The sequence below is a fragment of the Lathyrus oleraceus genome, chromosome 4, assembly GCF_024323335.1.
Source record: "Lathyrus oleraceus cultivar Zhongwan6 chromosome 4, CAAS_Psat_ZW6_1.0, whole genome shotgun sequence".
Classification (NCBI taxonomy): Eukaryota; Viridiplantae; Streptophyta; class Magnoliopsida; order Fabales; family Fabaceae; genus Lathyrus; species Lathyrus oleraceus.
This window is the reverse complement of record NC_066582.1, coordinates 80,942,199-80,965,535: the sequence shown is the minus strand read 5'-3', so window position 1 is coordinate 80,965,535 and position 23,337 is coordinate 80,942,199. Positions and strand designations below refer to the sequence as shown.

The 23,337-nt window shown below is 34.7% G+C and overlaps 1 protein-coding gene across 5 annotated transcripts in view; it reads right to left on the bottom strand.

Annotated features, from left to right (window-relative positions):
- Positions 1 to 1,990: 1,990 nt before the first annotated feature.
- The window catches only part of LOC127073523 (auxin-responsive protein IAA28), a 101,470-nt gene continuing 80,123 nt past the window's right edge, over positions 1,991 to 23,337 (bottom strand). The window contains exons 1-4 of one of the 5 annotated variants that reach the window (XM_051014692.1): positions 6,740 to 7,055; positions 6,432 to 6,646; positions 6,269 to 6,347; positions 1,991 to 2,197 (exon numbers count right to left, since the gene is read on the bottom strand). In XM_051014692.1, the coding sequence (XP_050870649.1) occupies positions 2,146 to 2,197; positions 6,269 to 6,347; positions 6,432 to 6,646; positions 6,740 to 6,984 (591 nt within the window). In that variant the 5' untranslated portion in view covers positions 6,985 to 7,055 and the 3' untranslated portion in view covers positions 1,991 to 2,145. Of the gene's footprint in view, positions 2,198 to 2,464; positions 2,544 to 5,833; positions 6,190 to 6,268; positions 6,348 to 6,431; positions 6,647 to 6,739; positions 7,056 to 23,337 lie in introns of those variants that run through there. The other 4 variants (XM_051014691.1, XM_051014690.1, XM_051014693.1 and 1 more) reach the window with 4 other exon arrangements.

Genomic DNA, 23,337 nt, shown 5'->3' with positions numbered 1-23,337 from the left:
ACCAAATAACAATATTTTATGGTATTTTTAAGTAATACTCTTTAATCATTTCATGTTCAACTTCGTGTTTATTACATTTTAAATATATTATATATATATATATATATATATATATATATATATATATATATATATATATATATATTAATATAAATATTTGATTTATAAATTATAGTTTAATTTATTGGCCACCCAAACTTTATAGTCATTCTCTGCCATTGAATAAATGGAAGAGAAACCATATTAATATCTAATTTAAAAAACACTGGTGTAAATAAGGAATTTAACATCTATTTTTTAGAGATTTCATACCTGATTTTTTTTCGGTGTTGTTGCTACCGGTATTATAAGTATAATTCTGACATCGATTTTAAAAAAGGTATGATAAATTGATTTAACATCGATGATAAAATGGTGTTATATATTGATGTTAAAACTATAATTCGACACATTTTTTGTCCTTCAAAGAGGTGTAAATACTTATAAATCGTACCTACATTTTTCATAAACCGATGTTAAAGTTTAATGGAGAGTAGTTTGATTAGAAACCAACTTATGACACCTATTTTTACATAAAAAAGATGCAGAACATATATATTATATCATTTTTCTTCAAAATTGGGTGTTAAAAATTTAACGGAGTTATTTGGTAAGAAACCAACTTTTCACACCTGCTTTTTTTCTTTAATTAGGTGTATAAACTTTTCTTATAATGTTTGTATAGCGCATGTATCACACATGTTTTTTACTAAAGTTAGTGTTATAAATGACATCGAGTGTGATTTAATTTTAAATAAACCACTAACAAATATTATTCTCTAAAATAGATGAGAAAAAATACATAACATAATTGTTTAATCATAAATCACGTTGAGGTCTTATATGACACCTGTAATTTTTTTATTATTGGTTCAACTGATCCAAATTAAACTTACAAATTTTAGTTTAAATTTTACAAATTATACCAAATAGTATAAATCAAAATTCAAAATTATATTAAAAAACAATTTTAATTAATAATTCAATATTAATTCTTATAAAACGTCATCTTTTATCGAATTTCCCGTTTCTTTCTCTTCAAATTGATGTTGTTCTTCAACTATTTGCAAAAAGAATTGAGCCCAAAGTTGTCGGATATTATTAAATATAGATTTTTCAAGTTTGATTGATTGAGAGAAGAATTGAGAGAGAATATGTAATTGTCGTGAAATCCTAATATATTTTACGAACGAACTTTTCTAAATTTTAACGGAAAATTGAATTATTTATTTATTGTGTATATAATTTTTCCAAATCAAATTAAATAAATACTTAAATTTTGATATCACATTTAATATTTCTAAACGCATGTATGAATTTATATATATATATATATATATATATATATATATATATATATATATATATATATATATATATATATATATATATATATATATATATAATTATTTTATTAATTTATACTTATTTTTCTTAAATGTAGATATCTTTCATTAAATTTTTTATTTATAATGTATATTAAACAGTATGTTTTAAAAAAAGGGGTATTAGTGATTAACATTAAACTTAGAATTTTCATTTTAATTATAAAATTGTCATTGTATATAAATTTTATATGTTTTTTTAATAAAATAGGTATTATAACAATAATTTTAATGGTATTTCTGTCCTAATGAAAAACATATCTTTCAATTGCCCAAAATTCTTACATCACTCATAAAGAAGAAAGAAAATTATAATAGAATTATTATTTAGAATTAGTGATATGTTGCTTTTTTTTTTAATGTTTATGTATTTATATATTTTGTATTCAAAAATATTTGTAGTATAAAATTGTTTTTGAATCACATCAATTAAAAATTTGATTCAATTTTAAAATGACAATATTACCTTTAAATTGAAAATATATTTCAAAGTCAAATTATTTTTTTCACCATCAATATCCGATATATTGAATCGATTAATTAAATTCAGATGAATTCTAACATTAAGTAATTTTATTCTAGCATAAAATGATTTCAATCCCCTACCAATAGCAGTTGCAAAAATTCAAACTATAGTCCTTCTGTCAATCACGTATGGACCATCTAACTAACTATTGGTAAAGTCAAACTACTTAAAACATGAACTAAGGTTTGAGTTGAGTTATTCTCTGCTCTTGAGCAATTTGAGGCGTTGGGCACAATCAATGAAACTTCTGCAACTAAACAAACAAGTTTTTGTAGTTAGAAATTACTGCAAGTCCTTTCAAACAAAAACTACAAGATACATGTGCTTGTGTGTTACTCCATTCTTACATAGTTATTGTCACATATTTTTGTGTTTCATACCTATTAAGTTTAAAATATAAATAAATAAAAAATAACATTTTCAAACTAACATTTATCTTAAATCAGGTGGGTAGAATAGTTCAACAAATAAGTGTTATAAATTATAATTCAGTTAAATCACTGTAAATTTTTACCTCCATGAAACATCTTGAGCAAGAAGCCAGTCACCTTCATTGTCTTGATAAACCAGTTCATACTGTTGATCATCATCACCTGTTAATAATTTCCAACTACATGAATAAATTCCATACGTATCTCAACCAATGAACAATAATACAGATAGATATATATACGTACATTTTCCAAACATGTTCATCAAAGTTTGGTTGAGAGTGTGAAATGAATGGTGAGAGTTGAAAACTGCGGTCTTACCTGATCCAGAAGAAAAGTGAAGTGATCGAGTTATTTGCCAAGTTTAAATCTATGGTCGAAAAACAGAGCGGTGGAAAGATCAAGATTTTGAGAACTGATGGTGGTGGAGAATATTGTCGAAAGACTTCGATGCATTATGTGTGAAAGAAGGGATTGTGCATGAGGTGGTGTCACCCTACACTCCACAGCAGAATGGAGTCGTAGAAAGGAAGAATAGAACCACTATGAATATGGTTAGAAGTATGTTGAAAGGCAAGCATATGCCCAAAGAATTATGGGGAGAAGCTGTGTCGACTGCGAAATATATCCTGAACAGATGTCCGACGAAGAAGCTAGAAGGAATCACGCCAGAAGAATGTTGGTCTGGTGTCAAGCCTAGCTTGAGTCATCTGAGGGTGTTTGGATCTATAGAACATAGACATGTGCCAGATCAGTTGAGAAGAAAACTTGATGACAAGTCGAGTTAGATGATCCTGATAGGATATCATTCGATTGGAGGATACAAGTTGTTCGACCCAGTGAATAAGTAAGTGGTGATCAGCATGGACGTGATCATAGATGAGCTTAAGGAGTGGGATTGGACTGAGAATGCCAAGAAAGATCCAGTAAGAATCTTCTATGATGAACCAGCTAGTGAAGTCGAAAGAGAAGTTCGACAGGAAGAAGTCAGAGGTGATACAGGCCCAAGCAGACCTCAGAGAACAAGACATATGCCTGAAAGGTTGCAAGAATGTGTGATTACATCAGATGATATGTTCGATGAAGAAAGTGAGCTGGTACACTATGCTTTCTACGCAGATGTCGAAGCTATCAATGCAGCTGAGACATTGAAAGATTCAAAGTGGATGAAAGTAATGAACGAAGAACTGAAGTCAATCGAAGTCAACAACACTTGGTCACTTGTCGAATTTCCCCAAAACAAGAAGGCAATCGATGTGAAATGGGTATACAAGGTGAAGTTGAATCCCATAGGAGAAGTGACTCGACACAAGGCGAGACTTGTGGCGAAAGGATTTCTTTAGAAAGAAGGAATCGACTTCGATGAAGTTTTTGCACCTGTTGCTAGGATCAAAACAATCAGGTTGGTTGTTGGTCTAACAAACATGAACAACTGACAGATGTGTCAGATGGATGTGAAATATGCATTCCTGAATGACCCCTTAGAAGAAGAAGTTTATGTTGTACAACCAATTGGGGTTGTGAAACATGGCGAAGAAAGAAAGGTGTACAGGCTGCATAAAGCCCTGTACGGACTTAAACAAGCTCCAAGAGCTTGGAACAAGAAGATATATGGCTTTCTAAGGAAGAAGGAATTTGTAAAGTGCAAATCAAAACATGGAGTATATGTAAGAAGAAGCAAGAGTGAATTGCTTATATTATGTCTCTATGTAGATGACATGTTAATAACAGGTAGCTGCATGAAGGAGATCGAAGACTTCAAAGGTGATCTCAACAAGGAATTCTAAATGTCAGACCTGGGTGACATTTCATATTTCCTTGGCATCGAATTCTACAAGAGTGGTAGAGGTTTGATGATGCACCAAAGTAGGTATGCAAGCGAAATACTCAATAGATTTGAGATGCAAGATTGCAATCCAACTTCGACTCCAACTGAACCCAGATTACAACTGTCGAAGGATTCAGATGAAGATGGTGTCGACTCAACCCAATATAGAAGACTTATTGGGTCACTTTGATACCTTTGTTACACAAGGTCTGACTTAGCATACAATGTAGGTATGGTGAGTAGGTTCATGCAGAAGCCAAAGGTATCATATCTAGCAGCGACAAAGAGGATACTAAGATATCTGAAAGGAACTCTCGACTATGGCATTTTGTTTCCTGCAACTGATGAAGGAAAAAAAATCAAATTAGTGGGATACACCGACTCAAGTTGGTGTAGTGATGCTGAGGATCGAAAATCCACAGCTGACTATGTGTTTATGCTAGGTGGTGCACCAGTTGCTTGAAGTTCGAGAAAGGAATCGGTAGTGACATTATCGTCGTGCGAAGCAGAATACATAGTTGTTTCTCTTTGTGCATGTCAAGCAACGTGGATGGTGAATCTGGTCGAAGAGATAACAACGAAGAGTCATGGAGCAATTACCATGAAGATTAACAACATGTCAGCTATTAATTTGGCGAAGAATCCGATAGCACATTGTCGAAGAAAGCACATTGAAATGAGGTTCCATTATCTTCGAGAGCATGTAGCAGATGTGAAGGTGAATGTGGAACACTGCAGAATCGAGAATCAAATTGCAGACATCATGACGAAAGGAGTGCAGGTCGAAGTGTTCAGAAGACCAAGAGCTATGATGAATGTAGATAGCTTAGACACAATGAATTAGGTGATGTGTTGAATTGCAATTCCTTGTGTCGAAGCAGGTTGCTCGACAAAACAAGGAAGTGTCGAACCACCTAGTATGTTAAGTTGTGTTAGTGTGTCGAAGTGTCGAAGCATGTTGCTTCACACAGGATTTCGAATTATGCCTATTTTAGTAGTGTTAACTATTTTGGACTTTAATAGTTTTGGGTTTTAGCTTGAGGTCCAAATTAACCTAAATCTATAAATAGAGGGAATAACTCTTATTCTTGTAATAAAGTGAATAAAATATTCATAACATTTGTATTCACAGTATTTTGCAGTTGCAAAGTGAATAAAAAGTTTTCCACAGTTTGCGGACAGAGAGAAACTCTACAGAATTTTATTACTATTCTCCTTCATCGTTCTTTACACTCTTTCTTTCTTCATTGTTCTTCTCTTTTCATTGCTATTGTGTGGGTAATAACAATCTTGTTCATCAAGATTAATTGAAATTCTCCATAGATTTTGGGGAATTTCCAACATTAATTTAGTCTCTCATCAAATTAGAGATTGACTTACGGTATCTACATAATAATTTCATATTTTATGAAATTTATGTTTTTATCCACATTTTTAATATTAACTAGATCACTATAGTTTTAACTAATTAAATAATGACCCTAACACATGCAATTCTATATTTATATTCGTGACCTGAAAATTCTAACAAATATAAATGGATGTGATCAAATATATGTTGTTTATTTACAATTTTTATAAGAGTAAAAGTAATTGAAATTATTTAGAGATCATTTGAATGCAATGCGGGAAAAAAAATTCTTCCATTAAAAATGCTCTTATGTTTCCACCACTAAAGATGCTCTAAGTTTTCACCACTAAAAATGCCAATTCTCCGTACATCACTAATCATGAATTGAATTCTTGATTTCGAGGATCGACAGACAAAAAATAATGATCCAACTATACTATTAGTACTATATATTTACATAACAACTCAGAAGTTGGGATATAAATATCCAACTACTCCTTTAGATACATACTGTTAACACAAAAAGTGGCCATTAATTAATATATAGTTAGAAACAAGACAGAAGGTTTGGGTTGAGTTATCCTCTGCTCTTGAACAATTTGAGGCGTTGGGCACACTCAATGAAACTTCTGCAACCAAACACAAGTTACTATATAGTTAGAAACATCTTGAGCAATTTGAGGCGTTGTCTGAGTGATTAACAATTACCTCCATGAAACATCTTGAGCAAGAAGCCAGTCACCTTCATTGTCTTGATAAACCAGTTCATACTCTTGATCATCATCACCTGTTAATAATTTCCAACTACATGAATAAATCCCATACGTATCTCAACCAATGAACAATAATATAGATAGAGATATATACGTACATTTTCCAAACATGTTCATCAAAGTTTGGTTGAGAGTGTGAAATGAATGGTGCGAGCTAAGATTAACTTTTCGAGCTATTCCTACACCCTCCATCTTCACCTTCACGTAGTTCCTTGACATCACGTGATCCTCATTATAACGAAGTTTCTTCCTCCTATAATAAACCGGAGGCCAACCCACGAGAGGTTCTTCATCATCCTCACCGTTACTAGTCCTATAAATCAATCATATATCATATTGTTAACTAATGAACGCATTAACATGGAAAATATATTGAAGAGTGCTGATAATGAATTAGTAATATTACTTGGTGATGGTGGAAGTGGAACTGTGACAGGAGTGTTCATGATCATGATGATCTGAGTTGCTAGGAGTTAACGGGAGGAGAGAAAGAGTAGGAAATATAACATCTGATCCGTTGGTGTTAGTAGACGTTTCTTCTGCATGTTCCAAGAATTGGGAAAAACTACGTTTGTTATTAGGGAAATGAGTCTTGGTAGAAGCATCGTAGGCATGAGAATTGGAGAGAGCGAGACTCAAATGAAGTTCCATAGTGAGTGGTGAGAGAGAATAAGAACTTGGGATGGAGCAGGTTGGATTACAATGCAAATTGGAAGATGAGAGAAGAATGGACAATAGATATACTAGAGTGATTGCGGGAATGAGACAAGATGTTGGGAATTGATTTAAGATGTCGTGTCAATGCTAACCTTTTTACCGACACAGTTACCTCTCATTCCTTCTTTACTCCAACTTCACGCGCATTTGTGTTCCACCTCTACTCTCCGTGACTTTATAATCATGACTCTTAACTACAAACAACAAATCTAGGTAGCTTCTTTGATAGTAGTAAAATAGTACATACTACAGTATCATTTTTGTTAAGAAGTGTTATATAGTTTTGATGAATAGAATCTACTATTTATTATTAGGTTTTATTGATACTCAAGTCATAGAAGTTCTGAAATCATATGTGGCATATGCAATTGACTTGGTCATAAGGGATTGTTTCTTAGGTTTTAAATGACTAAATTGGGGCAAAAAAGAGACAGAGTAAGTGGTAAACCTCTTATCATCAACATCACTCGCACAATCATTATTAACTATATAAAAAATTCGAGGGAAGTAGAGTGAGGTAAAACATGATTGTGCCGCTTAGATACATTATAATCCGTTTCACAATAATCCAATGTGTAGTTAAGGGGGGAGCCATGAACTACATACCTTGTTAACGCTAAAGGAAATATCAAAGTGCGTCGAAGTAACATACTATAGTGCCATAACTATGGATCTATAGTGATGAGGGTTTGGGAAGGTATCAGGGTCAAACTTGTTGAGTTTGAGACTGCTAAGCATTTGCGTGAGAGCTTCATTAGCATTAGGTATGTGTAGATGCGTTAGAAGGCCTTTAATGTATTTTGACAGATACAACACAATTGACCCTTAAGCATGATGAGTGACTTCAATGCCGAGGAAATATTCAGGTTTGTCAAGCTTTTTTCAAAGCAAACTTTAGATGGAGTTTAGTAATGAGATCATGTCTAAGTGTAGTGGATGAGCCAATCATCAAAATGACATCCACATAGACCAAGTCATATGTGACAATCCCTTTATGAGAATGTACAAACAAGAAATGATCACATTTGCTTGAAACATACCCAAACTAAAACAAGGCTTGGTGGAGTTTCTCATACCACTTCTTGGGTGCTTGTTTGAGGTCATACAAGACTTTGTGTATCTTGCAAACAAGGTACTTGCTAGAGCTAATGAAACTAGGAGGTTTCACTATGTAAATCTCTTCTTACAATGCACCATTGAGAAATGCATTGTTGATGTCAACCTATTGTAAATCCCATTTATGTGTGATGGCAAATGTAAGAATAACCATTATAGTTGTAGGCTTGGCCGCATGAGAGTTAGTTTCATTGTAATCAAAACCAAGTTGCTAATGAAATCCTTTAGCTACTAAGTGAGCTTTATACTTATTAACACTTCCATCAGGATTTTCTTTAACTTTAAACACTCATTTGTAGTGTGACAAAGTTTTTTTTATCTAGAAGGGCATTATAGTCGACTCTATAGCTTTAGACCATTCATGACTAGACAAGGATTCCTCGACTAAAGTAGGCTTAGTGACAATGAGAAAAGCTTAAGGCTTAGAACGATATGTCTTTGTTCTAGTAAGCATTGGATGAGCATTAGTAGTAACGGAAGCTTATATGATAGGTATGTGTTCATCAAGAGATACCTCATGTATCTAGGATGTAGACTTATTATTGAGAGCTAGTACCTTAGGTAAATGCTCATGGAAATACCTCAGGTATCTGAAATGTTTTCTTGTTTATGAAATAATAAGGATTAGCTGGTGACAATGACACATCATTAGAGATGTCATCTGAGATAGACCCGTAATGGACCTAACAAGGATCACATTGTTATTTTCCGGTACATCGGAATCTAAGATTGAAGCAGGGATGGAAATTTGACTCATTCCCAGTGGGTATCCGTACAAATTACCCACAACGGATAGGGTAAAACCCCATAAAATAGGTATGAGCATGGGTATAGGAAATTACCTACAAAAATAAGTGGGTATGAGCGCGGATAAAGGTACCTTAGTACCCACCCCTCCCCATACCTACGGTATATATATTTATGTATTTTTATTTTTATTATTATATGCACATGTATGTTTATCAATTTATTAAATACATAACTATTAAACTTGTACGAACTTTAATATAAGTGTTTGTTTATTCTTAACTCAACATTAAACTTGTATGCATTTTAATATAAATGTTGTTAAAAACTTAAAATGACTTAACATTTTAATTGATGATTTTTTATTAGAAATGCGGGTAAACGGGTATGGGTATGGGTATTTAGCTACATATAGGGTACGGGTACAAATGTTGGTGCCCATGCGTGTATGGGCTCAGGTACGAGGATTTTTTCAAACTACGGGTATGGGGACGAGTATTATAGTACACTGCCCAAACCCTACCCATTGTCATCCCTAGTTTGAAGTATGTTGTATTGAGCTTCAGAAAGAAGAAGGAAGGGAAAGCAAATGTTGCCACGACAATAAAGGGAATGCTAAGGCTAATAGGTACCTTATTATCAGGTGGCAGAGGTAGCTTTGAATCCGTACCAGCAACAAACGTATGCAATTCCTACCGGTCAACGACCAGTATAGTATTAACCGCTGGTATAATATCAGTAACCTTATGTTCAACAATGACAAAACAATTATCAGTAAGGCCAATAGAGACAAAGAAGGCCCGAGAGGAAACTTGACTCAATTCCTATTCCATGTGGTAAGTTCCTTAACCATTTTCTTAATGGTTTGCTGGTTGGAAGAGGGAAGCCATGCCTTATCCAACACCTCTTCCTCCAGGCTATGATGTAAACGCCCGATGTAAGTTTCATTCTGGAGCACCCGAAGATTCTATTGACAACTATAAGGCTTTCAGATACAAGGTGCAAAACATGATTAAGTCCAAAGATATCTCATTCACACCTAACGGCCCCAATGTGAATAATAATCCTATGTCTCCTCATGTTGTCCCTTATGTGAGCGTCCTAGAAGAATTTGAAGGACGAAGTCTGGTGTCAAGGGTGGATGAGATTAAGACTTCTTTGACAGTGGTGAAAAAGTAATTGTTGATGAATCATGTATTCCCCGGTTGTCAATCTGATTGTGAATAGTGTCTTTCAAATCCTCAGATGTTTGAAAAACTGAAATATGATGTTCATCAACTAATGAATCAAAGGACTTTTCTGGTAGAACGAGTTCTTACTCATGAGCACGTGGAAACTTTAGAAATTCCATATTATCCACTTCAGACACCGGTACCAGCTAATCCAGTGACTTCTTTGGTAATTATTGTACCATCCCCATTTCCCTTCGAGAGTACGAAGGTCATTCCCTAGAATTACGATTTCACGGTCTACATTCATGGACAGAGGCAAGGAGATGAGCCTCATGTGATTAAGGAGTCATTTGTTAATATTGTTGGGACATGAGGAATGACCAAAAGTAGTCGAGTGTTTGCGTCTGCACCACCTCCAGAGAAGAATAACATTGAAGCCTCATCTAAGGGTAAAGGTAAACAAACTGACAGTACTGACCAGGGGCATAATGCTCCTTAGAGTAAATATCCTTCATAAGATATGGATCAACTACTTCGAAACATAAAAAGGAGTGACTACAAGGTGGTTGTCCAACTCAATCAGACGCCATCCAAAATATCCATTATGTCTTTACTTTTGTGTTCTGAAGCACATAGGGATGCCTTGATGAAATTTCTAAGTGCAGCCCATGTTTTGTAAGAGATAACGGTGAATTAGTTTGAATGGATTTTGTCTAACATGGCACCAGGTAGTTGTCTGGGTTTCTGTAATGATGAATTGCCTCCTGAAGGTATGGCTCATAACAAGGTGTTGCACATCTCGATCTAATGTGTGACACTATTTTATCCAAGGTTCTAGTTGATATCATGTCTTCTAAGAATGTTCTGCCTAAGAGTTCCTTGGCCAAGTTAACAATAGAAGGGTTGTTGATGAAACCTAGCACACTGGTGTCATACCCTCAAATTTTTCCCTACCCCATATCATCTTATTAAGCCTTAAAACCCAACCATGCATCCCATAGACATCATATCATATGCATCTATACTTTAAGGTAACAATAATCCACAAATCCAAGGCATGTGATTCATCTACAAAGCTCCAAGATCCTCTAATCATTGTTGACGTGTGCCCAAGCCACCTTAAAACTTAATCTCATCCTAAATCATCCCACAAATCCGGGAGGATCACTCAAGACATCTCACTCACTCCCCAAGTCCAATTTGGGTGGTGAGTCCCCTTTGAAGAAGCTTCAAGATTCATCTGGTCACCCAAGGACTAAACCCTGGCTCTTGACCCTCCTTTTGGCTTATACAAGTCATGATTAACCATGGACCCTTACCATTCCATTAAGGACCCCTAAAATCCAAGGTTTGTTCATGCCCCATGACCTTTAAACATCTCAATTGTATCCCTACAACTCAAACCCTAATTCATCTAACCATGGTTCTTGATGAAACTTGTGGCTCAAGAAACCCTAATTTGGGGGCTTCTTGACCATTGATCTTGATCATTTTTTGGCCATACAATCACCATACCATTTATTCAATATCATTTCATGTCCATTACAATACAAATCAACCATTTAACATTCATTCAATCCATGTTGCAAGTAGTTAGTTCATACTTAATTTTTCAACTTTCCATGACTTGATCCACCTACCAATTTGACCTAAAATCATTCCACAAAGGCCCAAACTTCATTTCTCATCATGATATGATCATTTTAGGTCAAAACATCCATCATTTTGGCTTGAAAAGCAAGAAATCACAAAAACCCCTAAAACTAGGTCATGTTGGTTTGTCACATTTTGTCAAGAATGGCATATGGGAAGTTCCAAAGACCATAACTACTTCATTTTTCAATATTTTTAAATTCCACTTAGAGACAAATGTCCTAAATAACTTCCTCTCCAACTTTGTTTCAAGGTCCAAGACCTAATTCATTTAGCAAGGGGGTCAATTTTGCTATTGGCCAAGCTGGTCCAACATGCCTACCATGCCCTAAAATCATGATATGACCACTACTTTGACATGTTGCCATTTCTAAACCATAAGCCCTTTTAACCTGGTCCTTTTTTCATTCAATCAAGTCCATGGAAAGTAACAAATTGCCCAAAATTTAAGCTAGATGCATGATCCAATTTCATTTGGCCTTGGTTCAAACATGGGTGTCCATCCTGATCAGCATACTAGAACAAGTCAGTCAGAATTTGCAAAATCTTGCACCAAGTGTCCAAACCATCTCAATATGATTCCAATGGTCCCCAAACATGTTTCATTTTGTAGTATGGTGTAGTAGGAAGTCAACTTGTAAGCAAAAACTCCTCGCATTGTAAAACTCGACCCCATGTGCAAAGTCTGACTTTTCCTAAAATGGAAAAAAGCAAATTCCATAGCAGGCCACTTCTTTGCCCTTTTTTGTTCCTAATTGATGCTAAGAGGGAAAACCAATCGGTTTGAGGTACAAGCATGCTCATACAACAACCACCCTTGTTCCCCATTGATCATCCAAAGCATGCTTCGAGCCACTCACTAATCTAAAGCAAACATTCATCTCTTTCCCTCCAAACCACCCATACACCTTCCGTATAAACAGGGGAAGATGTCCCATTCATTTCCACGCTTGAAATCCCCCTCAAACCTCTGCTTCACATTTGAACCAAAGCCTCCATAACAGAGATCATATTTTTGAATTTCAAAGTGTTTCAATCCCAAATAACCACCCAGAAACCTTCACTAACCTTCACTTAAGCTTTCCCAATCCCTAAATCCTCCTCCCCAAGCCTCATCTGAGCTAAGCTCAGTCGTTGGAATCCTTCCTTGAACTGATCCCGACCAGGTAGTTCCACTCATCTTCTTCACTCAAACAAGTTACCCTCTTGTTCAAAATTTATCCCTGATCATTAACCCCAAAATTTTTGCTTCGATTAATCCTTTTCCAGCATTTCATTTTTAATTTAGGTTAACTTTGTTCATCTGGTTCATGGTGAAATACTCCACACTCAGAGCCAATAAATGTCTCATGAGTTTAGAGAACACTTTGTTTATGATCATACAACATGTCTTGATCCTTAAAACTGGTTAAAAATTCATGATTTCAAGTTTTGATTCTGAGTGGTCGAAGCTTGAAGACGAAGTTGCCCGTGTTTTTTGAATTTGAATAATAGTGTTGGCACTCTGTGATGGGTTTCTTTGCGTGCGTATCTCATTTACCTTGCTTTTTTGTTTTTTATTGACTTTGCTTGTTTTGTTATAAAAACGGGGCCATTGGCCCAGTGGGTGAGGGGATGGACTCCTACATGACCCCCAAGGTCAGGGGTTCGAGCCATGCCAGTGCACCCTGACCATTTTCCTTTTTCCACTTTGTCACTTTTATTTATTTTATTTATTTTATTTTCTCTTTTGATTTATTTTTAACCCTCTTATTTTTATTATTTTGGAAAAATGTTGAACATAAATCCCTCTTGTTTTTGCCTCTAGAATTTAATGGTGATTTTATTTATTTTATTTGGATCATTTTTGATTGACTTTTGGAGTCTTGAAATGAAGAACTAATGAAGATCACTTAAGTCATGATATGCTTGGGTTAGGGTTGATAAAAACCTTCCACACTTCAAACCTACCATTAGATGACCATGATTACATCCGTGGTACTTTGAAGTATGGATAAATTGCCCGTATTTCAAGCAACTTGGTCATTTGACTTGTGGTTGAAGTTCAATTTTGTTAACATGGATTCATCTGATACATTTCCTTTTCATTTGGTTTATACTAACTCACTAACCCTTCTATACTTTGTTTGTTATCATTTTGACTTGTTTATACTTACTATCTGACTTGTTAACTTTGCTTTATTCATATAAATTGTTAATATTTCATCTAGTTCAATATAACTTGCTAAAATAACTAAAATCAATCATTCAATTTTGGGTTGTATAGTCTTCTTTTTGTTAATCTATTGATAGATGAACTTAAGGTTGAACAACTTTCATTGTTGCAAATCTAGGGTAAGTTGATCCATTGATCATCTTCCTTACTTTGCATCAGTGATAAGTTATCCTTCGATGCGCCATATTTTGAATCTATTGACCAAAAGATAAATAATCCTCAAAAGTTGTCCATAACCTTAACTTTGGCTTTTTTAACTTTGATTATTACTAACCTTTTGTTATTATTATTATCATTGTTATTATTGTTCTTTATTTATTATGTCATTTACATTTAAGTATTCATTATCATCATTGTACAAACTCATAATACACACCTTATCATTTATCTTTACTTTATTGTCATCATTCAAAAACAACCAAAACATGATAAAATTAAAAGACCAAAAACAAGTCATTGCACTTAATCACTTGGATTTAGAGGATCCCATTTAGGACCTTAGCTTGGAGGCCTTTCTTACTATCTTTGCGATACTTTGTGAACACTTGGGTTTCATCTGTAACTTACATTTCGATTGTAAGAATGACATCATGGCACCACCTTAGAGGGACATGTTTATAAGACCATTATCCTTTGTTTAGCATAGGTCACCCTTTTGCACACATAAGGCTTTCTCTTGGGCTACCTTACAATCAGACTCTTTTATTTCCTTATCGGTTACCTTTGCATTCATGTTGCATTAGCCAAATTTATCAATCAAATAAAAAAAACCTTGATCCAACGTCAAAAGACCATTTTCTTAATCAAATTCAAAATACTTAATAACTATGATTAGTATTGTGCGCCACGAGCCTTACGTGGTGGAGAATGAGTGAGAATGGAGCATTCATACCCTTACTCTGATTATTTTGGATGCAAGACACTTAGCTTGTTATCTAGAATAATCACCTCCGCCATAGACTTTAGTACAATCTAATCATAAACTCTTTCCATAAACCTTTGTTTAAGGTAAAATCAACGCAACCCATCAAACCTTATTTTTGTGCCTTAGGGCACACACTCCGAAAACCCTTTTCTCAAAGGTAAAAATAACCAACACACAAACATTTACTACTCCGAACTATGGAGTTCTGATTCCTCATCCCCGAACGAGTGATACGTAGGCACAATGGACTCAATCCTTAGCGAGCACTATAATAACAAAAACGCCCCCTCTTTCACACATTATTTTGAAAAAAATAAAACAATGGCAAATATATACCCACATATGCAAAACAACCCAAATGGTTCCCATGGAATACCATGGACGTGAGGGGTGCTAATATCTTCCCCTCGCGTAACTGACTCTTGAACCCTAATCTCGATTGCAAGATTGATTCCTTGTTCTTTTTATAGCGCTTCCCATGCGCTTATCCTTTTGAGGGTTTTATCGATTATTTCCGATCGCCTCTCCGACGGATGCACATAAAATAAAATTAGGTGGTGACTCTTCTGATCTGACTTTAAGTTCGAAAGTCCGTCTGGATACTCGTTACCCCCGATAGCGGCGACTGGTGGTGAGAGGCTTCGATGACTCTAGAAGATTAGTAATTTGAGAGGTGAACCCCCCTATCAAAATTTTCCCACATACTTTTCTCATCACATTTTATGTCATTGACATATATCCCACATATAGTTGTCTCCTGGGCAATTTTGGATCCATTCAGCTGGAGCAGTCACTTCAACCCTTTGCAAAAACTTAAGTTCATTGTCAATGGCAAAATGATCATCATAGAGGGTAAAGAAGATATAATTGTCAGCCAATTATTATCATTCAGGTACATTGAAGTGGATGGAGAGATTCATAAAACCCCTTTTCAAGAAAGAAGCTCCTCTCCATAATGAAGAACCCCATAAGCTTGGACTTCCTATGTCTTCCTAGAAAGAAGCAGAGATAGTGGTAGAATCTGGTCACCCTGAAGGTTAGGGTAGAGTGCTCGAGCTTCCGGTAAAGAAAGATTTATATGGATTGGCGTATCAATCACCTCAAGTGGCACATCAGAGGATCCCAAAAGCAACCAAGGGGAAATCTCTTTCAAAGACTTTCATCGGTGTTGGACACCTCTTTAAAGGTCAGATTCTATCGTGGATGAAAAAGACGAAAACATTAATACAACATGCCTTGTGTACCAGAAAGCTTAGGGCCAAGAACTCAATAACTAGACCTTTGTGGACGTCTGTCACTACCACGAATTTTATTCATTCCTAAAGTGGAAATGGAAATAGTCAATAGAACCCTTAAAAAAGAATACACAAAGATTGTATATGGAAAAGGATTAGTCTCGCAACCAAATATGGGTTCAGAAGTCGATTACGCACGGGGAAGGTATTAGAACCCCTCACGTCTATGGTACTCCATGGGAACCATTTAAGTTGTTTGTGTGCATGGGTATTTATATTTTAACATTTGTCTTTATTATTATTAAAAAAATGGGGGGAAAGAATGAGATTTTGGTTTTTTATTATTGTGCTTGCCAAGGATTGGGGCCCTTGTGCCTACGTATCATTCATCGGGGGATGAAGAATCAAAGATCCGTAGTTTGGAGTAGAAAATACTAGTGTGTTGTTTGATTTTACCTTGAAAAGGGTTTTCGATGTGATGCCCTAAGGTGCAAAAAGGAGTTTGATGAGTTGGTGTTGTTTTTAGGGTTTTTGAAAAGATTGTTTGTGATTAGATTGCACTAAAGTCTATGGGCAAAGGTGAATATTTCAGACAAACAAGCCAAGCGTCTTGGGTCCAAAATAATCAGACTAAGGGTTGGAGAGCTCCATCCTACTCATTCCCCACCACTTAAGGCTCGTTGCGCACAATACCAATCATATTTTTATTGTTTTTTGAGTTTGATTAAGAAAATGCCGCTTGACGTTGGATCAAGGGTTTATTGCTTTTGTTTTGGAAATGGTGACGTACATGAGTATTTACAAAGTAACGAAGAAAGAAAATAAAGGGTCTCATTGTAAGGTAGCCCAAGGTAAAGCCCTGTGTGTGCAAAGTAACCTATGCTAAAAGTGGATAGTGGGCTTACGGTGCATGTCTCCCTAGGGTAGTGCCATGATGTCATTATTATAATAAAAAATTATAAGTTACAAATGAAAATCCATGTTAGGGCAAAGTGTCAAGAGATAGGGAAAGGTCCTCAGGCAAGGGTCCTAAATGAAATCCTCTAACTCCAATTGTTGATTACATATGAATGCATCTTTTTGGTCTTTTAATTTTATCATGTTTTTGTTGTTTTTTATTATGATGATAATAAGTAAAATGACAATGATACGTATGCATTAGGATATATATACAATGATTATGATGATGATGATGATGATGATGATGATGATGATGATGATGAGTGCTTGAAAGTAAATGGAAATGCAATAAGTTGACAGAAAATAAATCACAAGATGAACATTAAGTCAACAATATCAAAGGTTAGCAATGAATAGTTAGTGGTTAGTAATCAAATATACAAGGTAACGATATAAGAATTATCTATCCACAAGTCAAAGGACTCAAAATATGGTGTATCAAGGGATAATTTATCATTGATGCAAAGTATTGAAGATGATCCAAGATCATCTAACAATAGATTTGAACCAAAGAAAGTTATACAACTCCAAGTCCATCTATCAATGATTTGACAAATGGAAGATTATATCACCCAAAAAATTACAAGTTCACAAGTTAAATAATGTACAACTTAAGTATTTAAACATAAGTGATATATGGTTAATGGTCAATGGAAACAACATAATCAAATGGATCAATAAGTAAGGATCAACAAGTGAGATTTCATCTATGCATCAAATGATTTAAACATGGTTAAATAGAGTATGTCTATCAATTCCCCAAAGTATCATGAATGATCCCTTGATCATTCATTGATATATTTGAAATATTGAAGATTTTATCAATCCTAAAAAACCAAAGACCATGACCAATAGATTTCATCAACCATCATCAACAACAAAGGTAAAAATGCCAATGAAAATGGTCAAAATAAAATAAATAATGGGTGAATAAAATATGTGGATGGAAAATATTCTAAGTATTTACAAAATGTGAGATTAAAACTAAATAAGTGGTGAAAAAAATGAAATTAAAAATGGAAATAAAAATAAGAAAAATAAGTGAAAATATAAAAAAATAAAGGAAATGAAAGGGAAATAAAACAAATGGGGTGCATTGGGGGTTGAACCTCTGACCTTGGGGTCATGGGTCAACCCCCTTTCCACTGACCCAATGGCTCTTTAGTGACAGACGACGCACTACATGAAATAAATAATAAAACTGAAATGAAAAATATACATGGACAAAAGTTGGCCCTTAGATCAGACTCACTTAAAGAAAGTAAAACAAAAGAGTGGTCATGATTAAGAGGCGCACTAATGCGCGTTGGCCAAGGGGAACATTCAAACATCAGGGGACAACTCACCCCCCTCAACCAATCAGAACATGCCAACAACATTTTTTGAATTTAAACAAAGGAAACACGCGCGAAGCAACATGAACATCATCTTCTTCAACCTCGGAACTTCAAAATTTGAATCTCTGCAACTCTCATTTTTAAGGGGAATCAACCATGGATTCCCCTCAAACAAAGGTCCTCGTTGCCTTTTCCATACTCATGATCCATTGATTGGTGCTGAGTATGGAGTATTTTACATGAACTCAAACGAAACTATAAACCTAAAAATAAAATAAAATGATGGATATTCAACAATCGAGGCTCAAACCATGGGGCTTAGAATCAGTGAGTGAAATAAAGTGGAATGGTAACTTGTTTGGATGGAAAGGATGAAGCTAAATACCTTATCGGAATCGGTTTCTGATGGATGTTCCGACGAGTTCAAGCAGCTCAGGTGAGGTGGTTTCAGGTAGCTTTAAGGATGTTGGGTGAATGTGTTTGGATGTTTAAATGGTGTTAAGGTTGCCTGAAAGTTCAAACCCGATACTCTATTTTGGAGGAAGGAAAGGTGAGTTTTCAGCAGTGATTATTTGGCTTAAAAGCTTAGGAAATGCATAGAACACGATCCTCTTTTTATAAGGAAAGTGATGGAGTGGTTTGGAGGGAGAAATTGGGTTGATTCTTCATAAAAGGGTGGAGCCCCAAAAATGAAAAAAATGAGAAGCTTGCCGGACAAGGGTGGTCTGTGCTTTAGTCTGCAGACCCTTCCCCTCAGTTGGTTTTGCAACTTGCATGCTTTTGGTGAGACAAAGGTGGTCCCAACATGTGCTGATGTGATTTTTGCTTTTTGCCAATTTGGTAAATTTTGATTTTGACAATGGCTCGGTTTGTCTTCATGTGACTTGGTTTCACTCAAGTTGACTTGCATTTGTGTCTTTAAGTGTTATGTATGTGTTTGGGATCCGAAGGAATTGAAACAATATGGATTGAAGGCTTAATGAATGAATGGACATTGTCATACCCTAATTTTTAACCCTAAGATCTCACATATCATTTTCATACAAACAAGGTCATATCTTGATCCCCTGTCCATCTTTGGATTTGCTTTTTCAGGGATCACCAAGCACCTCTTTGTTGGTGCTTTACCTTTATGTTTATATGATCAATTGCTTATCTAACCACTACTCAAAATAGAAAAAAATATGTTTTATCTTCCTTAAGTTTATTTTTCAAGGGAGGTTTTTTTCAATCAAGAGCATCTCAAAGTTGTGTTGCTTACCTCTCAAGGAAAGTCAAAGGTTCATGTGTTTATTTTCATGCCTTCTTCAACAAGCAACTTCAGGCTTTGAGAAATTTATTTAAGAGGAAATCAAGGATACCTTGTTTTGAGTTCATATGATCACCCATGTGCTTTTAAATGCAAGAAAAGTCCAAGTACACAAGCTTGTTCCAAGTGGTTTGACCAAAAAGTTAACATTTTAAAGTCAAAGTTCCAAGGATCACAACTCCTTCAATTCTCAACATTTTTGAATGCTTCTTTTTGCATATGACTCTTTTAAAGATCCTATACAACTTATCTTCATATGAAAAGAGCCAATTATTCTTGGAGGATCATCAAAAGTTTAGAGACATTATAGGTCATTTGTGGGCTTAGTGAAATTTGACCTATTTTCAAGTGACTTTTTCTCAACTTTCCAAGATCATAACTTCTTCAATTTTTAACACTTAAGGCTAATTAATTTTTCAAAATTTCATTTTTGATTCCCTCTACAAGTTTGCTTCAAGGATCAAGGTCAAAATATGCTTGGAAGGCCATAGAATTCATTGAGACATTATAGGTCATTTTCAACGATTGAACACTTAAATTTTTCTAAGTTACATAACCATTTTTTTATGCCAACTTCAACATGCCATAACTTTGTGCTCAAACATTCAAATGCAACATTTCTTGGCACGTTGTAATCTTTGCCATGATGTCAACATATTGGAAAAAGAATGGGATCAAAAAGCCTCCTGAGCATGATGCCCCATTGGGTTGGACATGGTAACTTGGAACTGAGGAAATTACCGTTGCCCGAATTTTGAACTTCACTAATCTCAACTCCAAGCCAAATTAGCATGTGTTTTGGACCTAAACATGTTCAAACAAGTCTCCAGAAGTTAATTGACCCTTGAAACGCATCATTTGGCTGACTTTTGATGAGTTGAAGTCACATTTTTCTCACATTCGTATCAAATTCTTTTTGCACCAATTCAACATCATTCCACATGTATTTAGATCCAAACACACTCCCTATAAATAGAGGAAGCTAATGGATTCATTTCCAAGCTTTTGAGAACCAAGAAATCTCAGCTGCAACTTGAAATTTTCCAGAAAAATTCAACTATCATGTTTTGTGTTTCAGTTTGTTTTGATCCAATTTCTTGATTCTATTAGCATCTTCAACGTCCTCTGAAACTTTTGCAACAATTCTCAAGATCTAAGACCTTATGAAGTGCTCTAACCAGATCGAGCTTCGTCAACTTTTGATCACCATCTGGACAAGGTAGTTTTGAGCATCATTTAAACTCAAACAAGTTACCATAATATAGTCCTTTACTCTATGATATTTCCCCCTAATTTATCTGATGTTGATTGATCATGTTCATCATTTAATTTAACTTTTTGTGGTTTGCTTATTTCTGAAACTTCTCTGAAATTCCCTTTGCTCGATTTAGATAAATGAATTTGGAGCATAAGGTTGAATTCAGGATGAGAAGAGGATCACAATGGTGGTGGTCTCGTGTTCTGAATTTACCAAACGATGAAGTTCCCATGATAGCTCACCGGAGAAGACGGAGTGTTCCAGGTCGTCTAAGTTTGACCAAACACGTTGGACATTTGAAATATTCTGATTGGTCAGATTTGAATTGGATTGTGTGTGCTGCTTGTAGCGCGTTCCATCGTGCATCATAACCTGAGGAGTGTTGGATCTGCCACGTCAATTAATGAGGCGTGATCCAACGCTCCGTGTTTTTTCTGATTTTAATTATTTTTCTTTCATTATTTTTATTTTATTTTTCTTTTAAAATTCGTAGTAATTCCATTTTTCATCCAAAAAATCCCAAAATAATTTCTAAAATTCTGTTTTATTTTTCTTCATCTAATTTTTATTTTTTCACATTTTATTTCACTGATTTTCTATTTTCATGAATTTTCTCTTTTCTCCTTGGTTTTAATTGGTTTAAAAATATTTTTCTGCATTTTAAAATTCTGAAAAATTTATTACATATTTCTCATTTTATTTCCCACCTTCCATAATTTTCATATTTGGTGTTTTGAAGGACTTTATAGATTTTTCATTTTATTTTTATTTTGAAATTTATTTTAAAATACTTTTAGTGCATTTGATTACATTTTATATTTGTGTAACCTTTGTGAACTTCTGTTGGCCTTGGATCACATGTGGATTGTACTTGATGAACTTTCGCCATTTCAAATCTACCTCCAAATTGATCATGGATCATTTAAGGTGCTTTGGATTGATGCATAAGTCTGTCCTAGGTGTCATGAAGTAATGGACCATCCTCCTAGCCTTTGTGTTTGATCATTCCTTCTTTTCTTTTTGTGTGGTATGACTTTAAGAGAATGATTTACATATCATTTCTCTAGCATGTATTAACACTAACATTATTATTGACCGACCTCAGATAGTTGTGACTTCTACATAAGTCCAATTACGATTGCTTATCATAGCGCTAAATTTGTCCCAAAAGCAAATGCATTTTTATAAGTGAGATTGTAAGTCTCCTACTCCTCATGATATTGTGTGAAAATGTTTCTCTTTTTTTATTTGTGAGAGCTAGTGGAATACTTGTTGATTTTTATCCAAGTTGAAGCCCTTCTCATAATGATGTATAAATTCATGTTTTCATGCTTGTGGGTGAATAGTTGAGTGTTCTCCAAAAAATGACCAAGCCATCTTTCATTATGATTACTAACCTCATTTACTAACATTTTACTTGTATTAAATTTTACTTCAAAGTCATTTACTTTATGCTCTTTTATTTTTATGTCATTTACTTTATGTTTAGCATTCCATGTCATATCATTTGTGATTATGTAATTTTTTCTTTGTCCATTTGGACTTTTCTTTTATATCCTTGTAAAGAAAACATTAAGAAGAAAAGAACCTAAAAAGTAACTTGGTTCTCCTGATTCATGGGCTTGTGGTTACTATCCTTAACAATGTTGTGGAGTCACGGACTTAGAATTACGATCTTAACCTTTGCTCTGAGACTTGTGATTTGAGACCTTGGAATCCATTTGGTACCTTTGACTTGGGAGTGCCTTTGAAGACTTGGTTGAGTTACTTTGGTTTCATCTGATGCATGAGTTATTATACTTATTTGGCTTGCTTGAGGCTTAATCCAAAGGAGAGAATTCTTGTTTGACTTATCTCATAAAGCTTGCCATTTTTTGGCCAGATCTTTCCTCCATAGCTTTTAATTTATGCTCTAGTATAGTCTCTTCTTCTCCTCCCTTTCTTTAATTTTCAAAATCTTCTCTCTTTTTCAAGACCTTATTGTTTTCTAACTTGAATCATTTTTCTCAATAAACCTTGACTTTTGTCAAGTGGTTTTCAAAACTTTTTTCTTAATAAATGCTAATATATTTTAAGCATATTCAAACTAATTCCAAAAGACTAAAAAATGCATAACTCACTCAAATCATTTTGTGCCCTTTATGCACTTTTTCTCTTAAAATATTTCTCAAAGTTTAGACATGAGTCATTTTTCATAGTTGAGATATAATTCTCCTATCTCCACAATGTTGATGATAATTCTTTTTCGTCTAAGAGAGCTAGTGGCATACTTGTTGATCCATATCCAAGTTGGAGTTTTTCTCATGATGATGCAAATTTCTCATACTTGTGGGTGACTAGTTGAGTATTCTCCTTAAAAT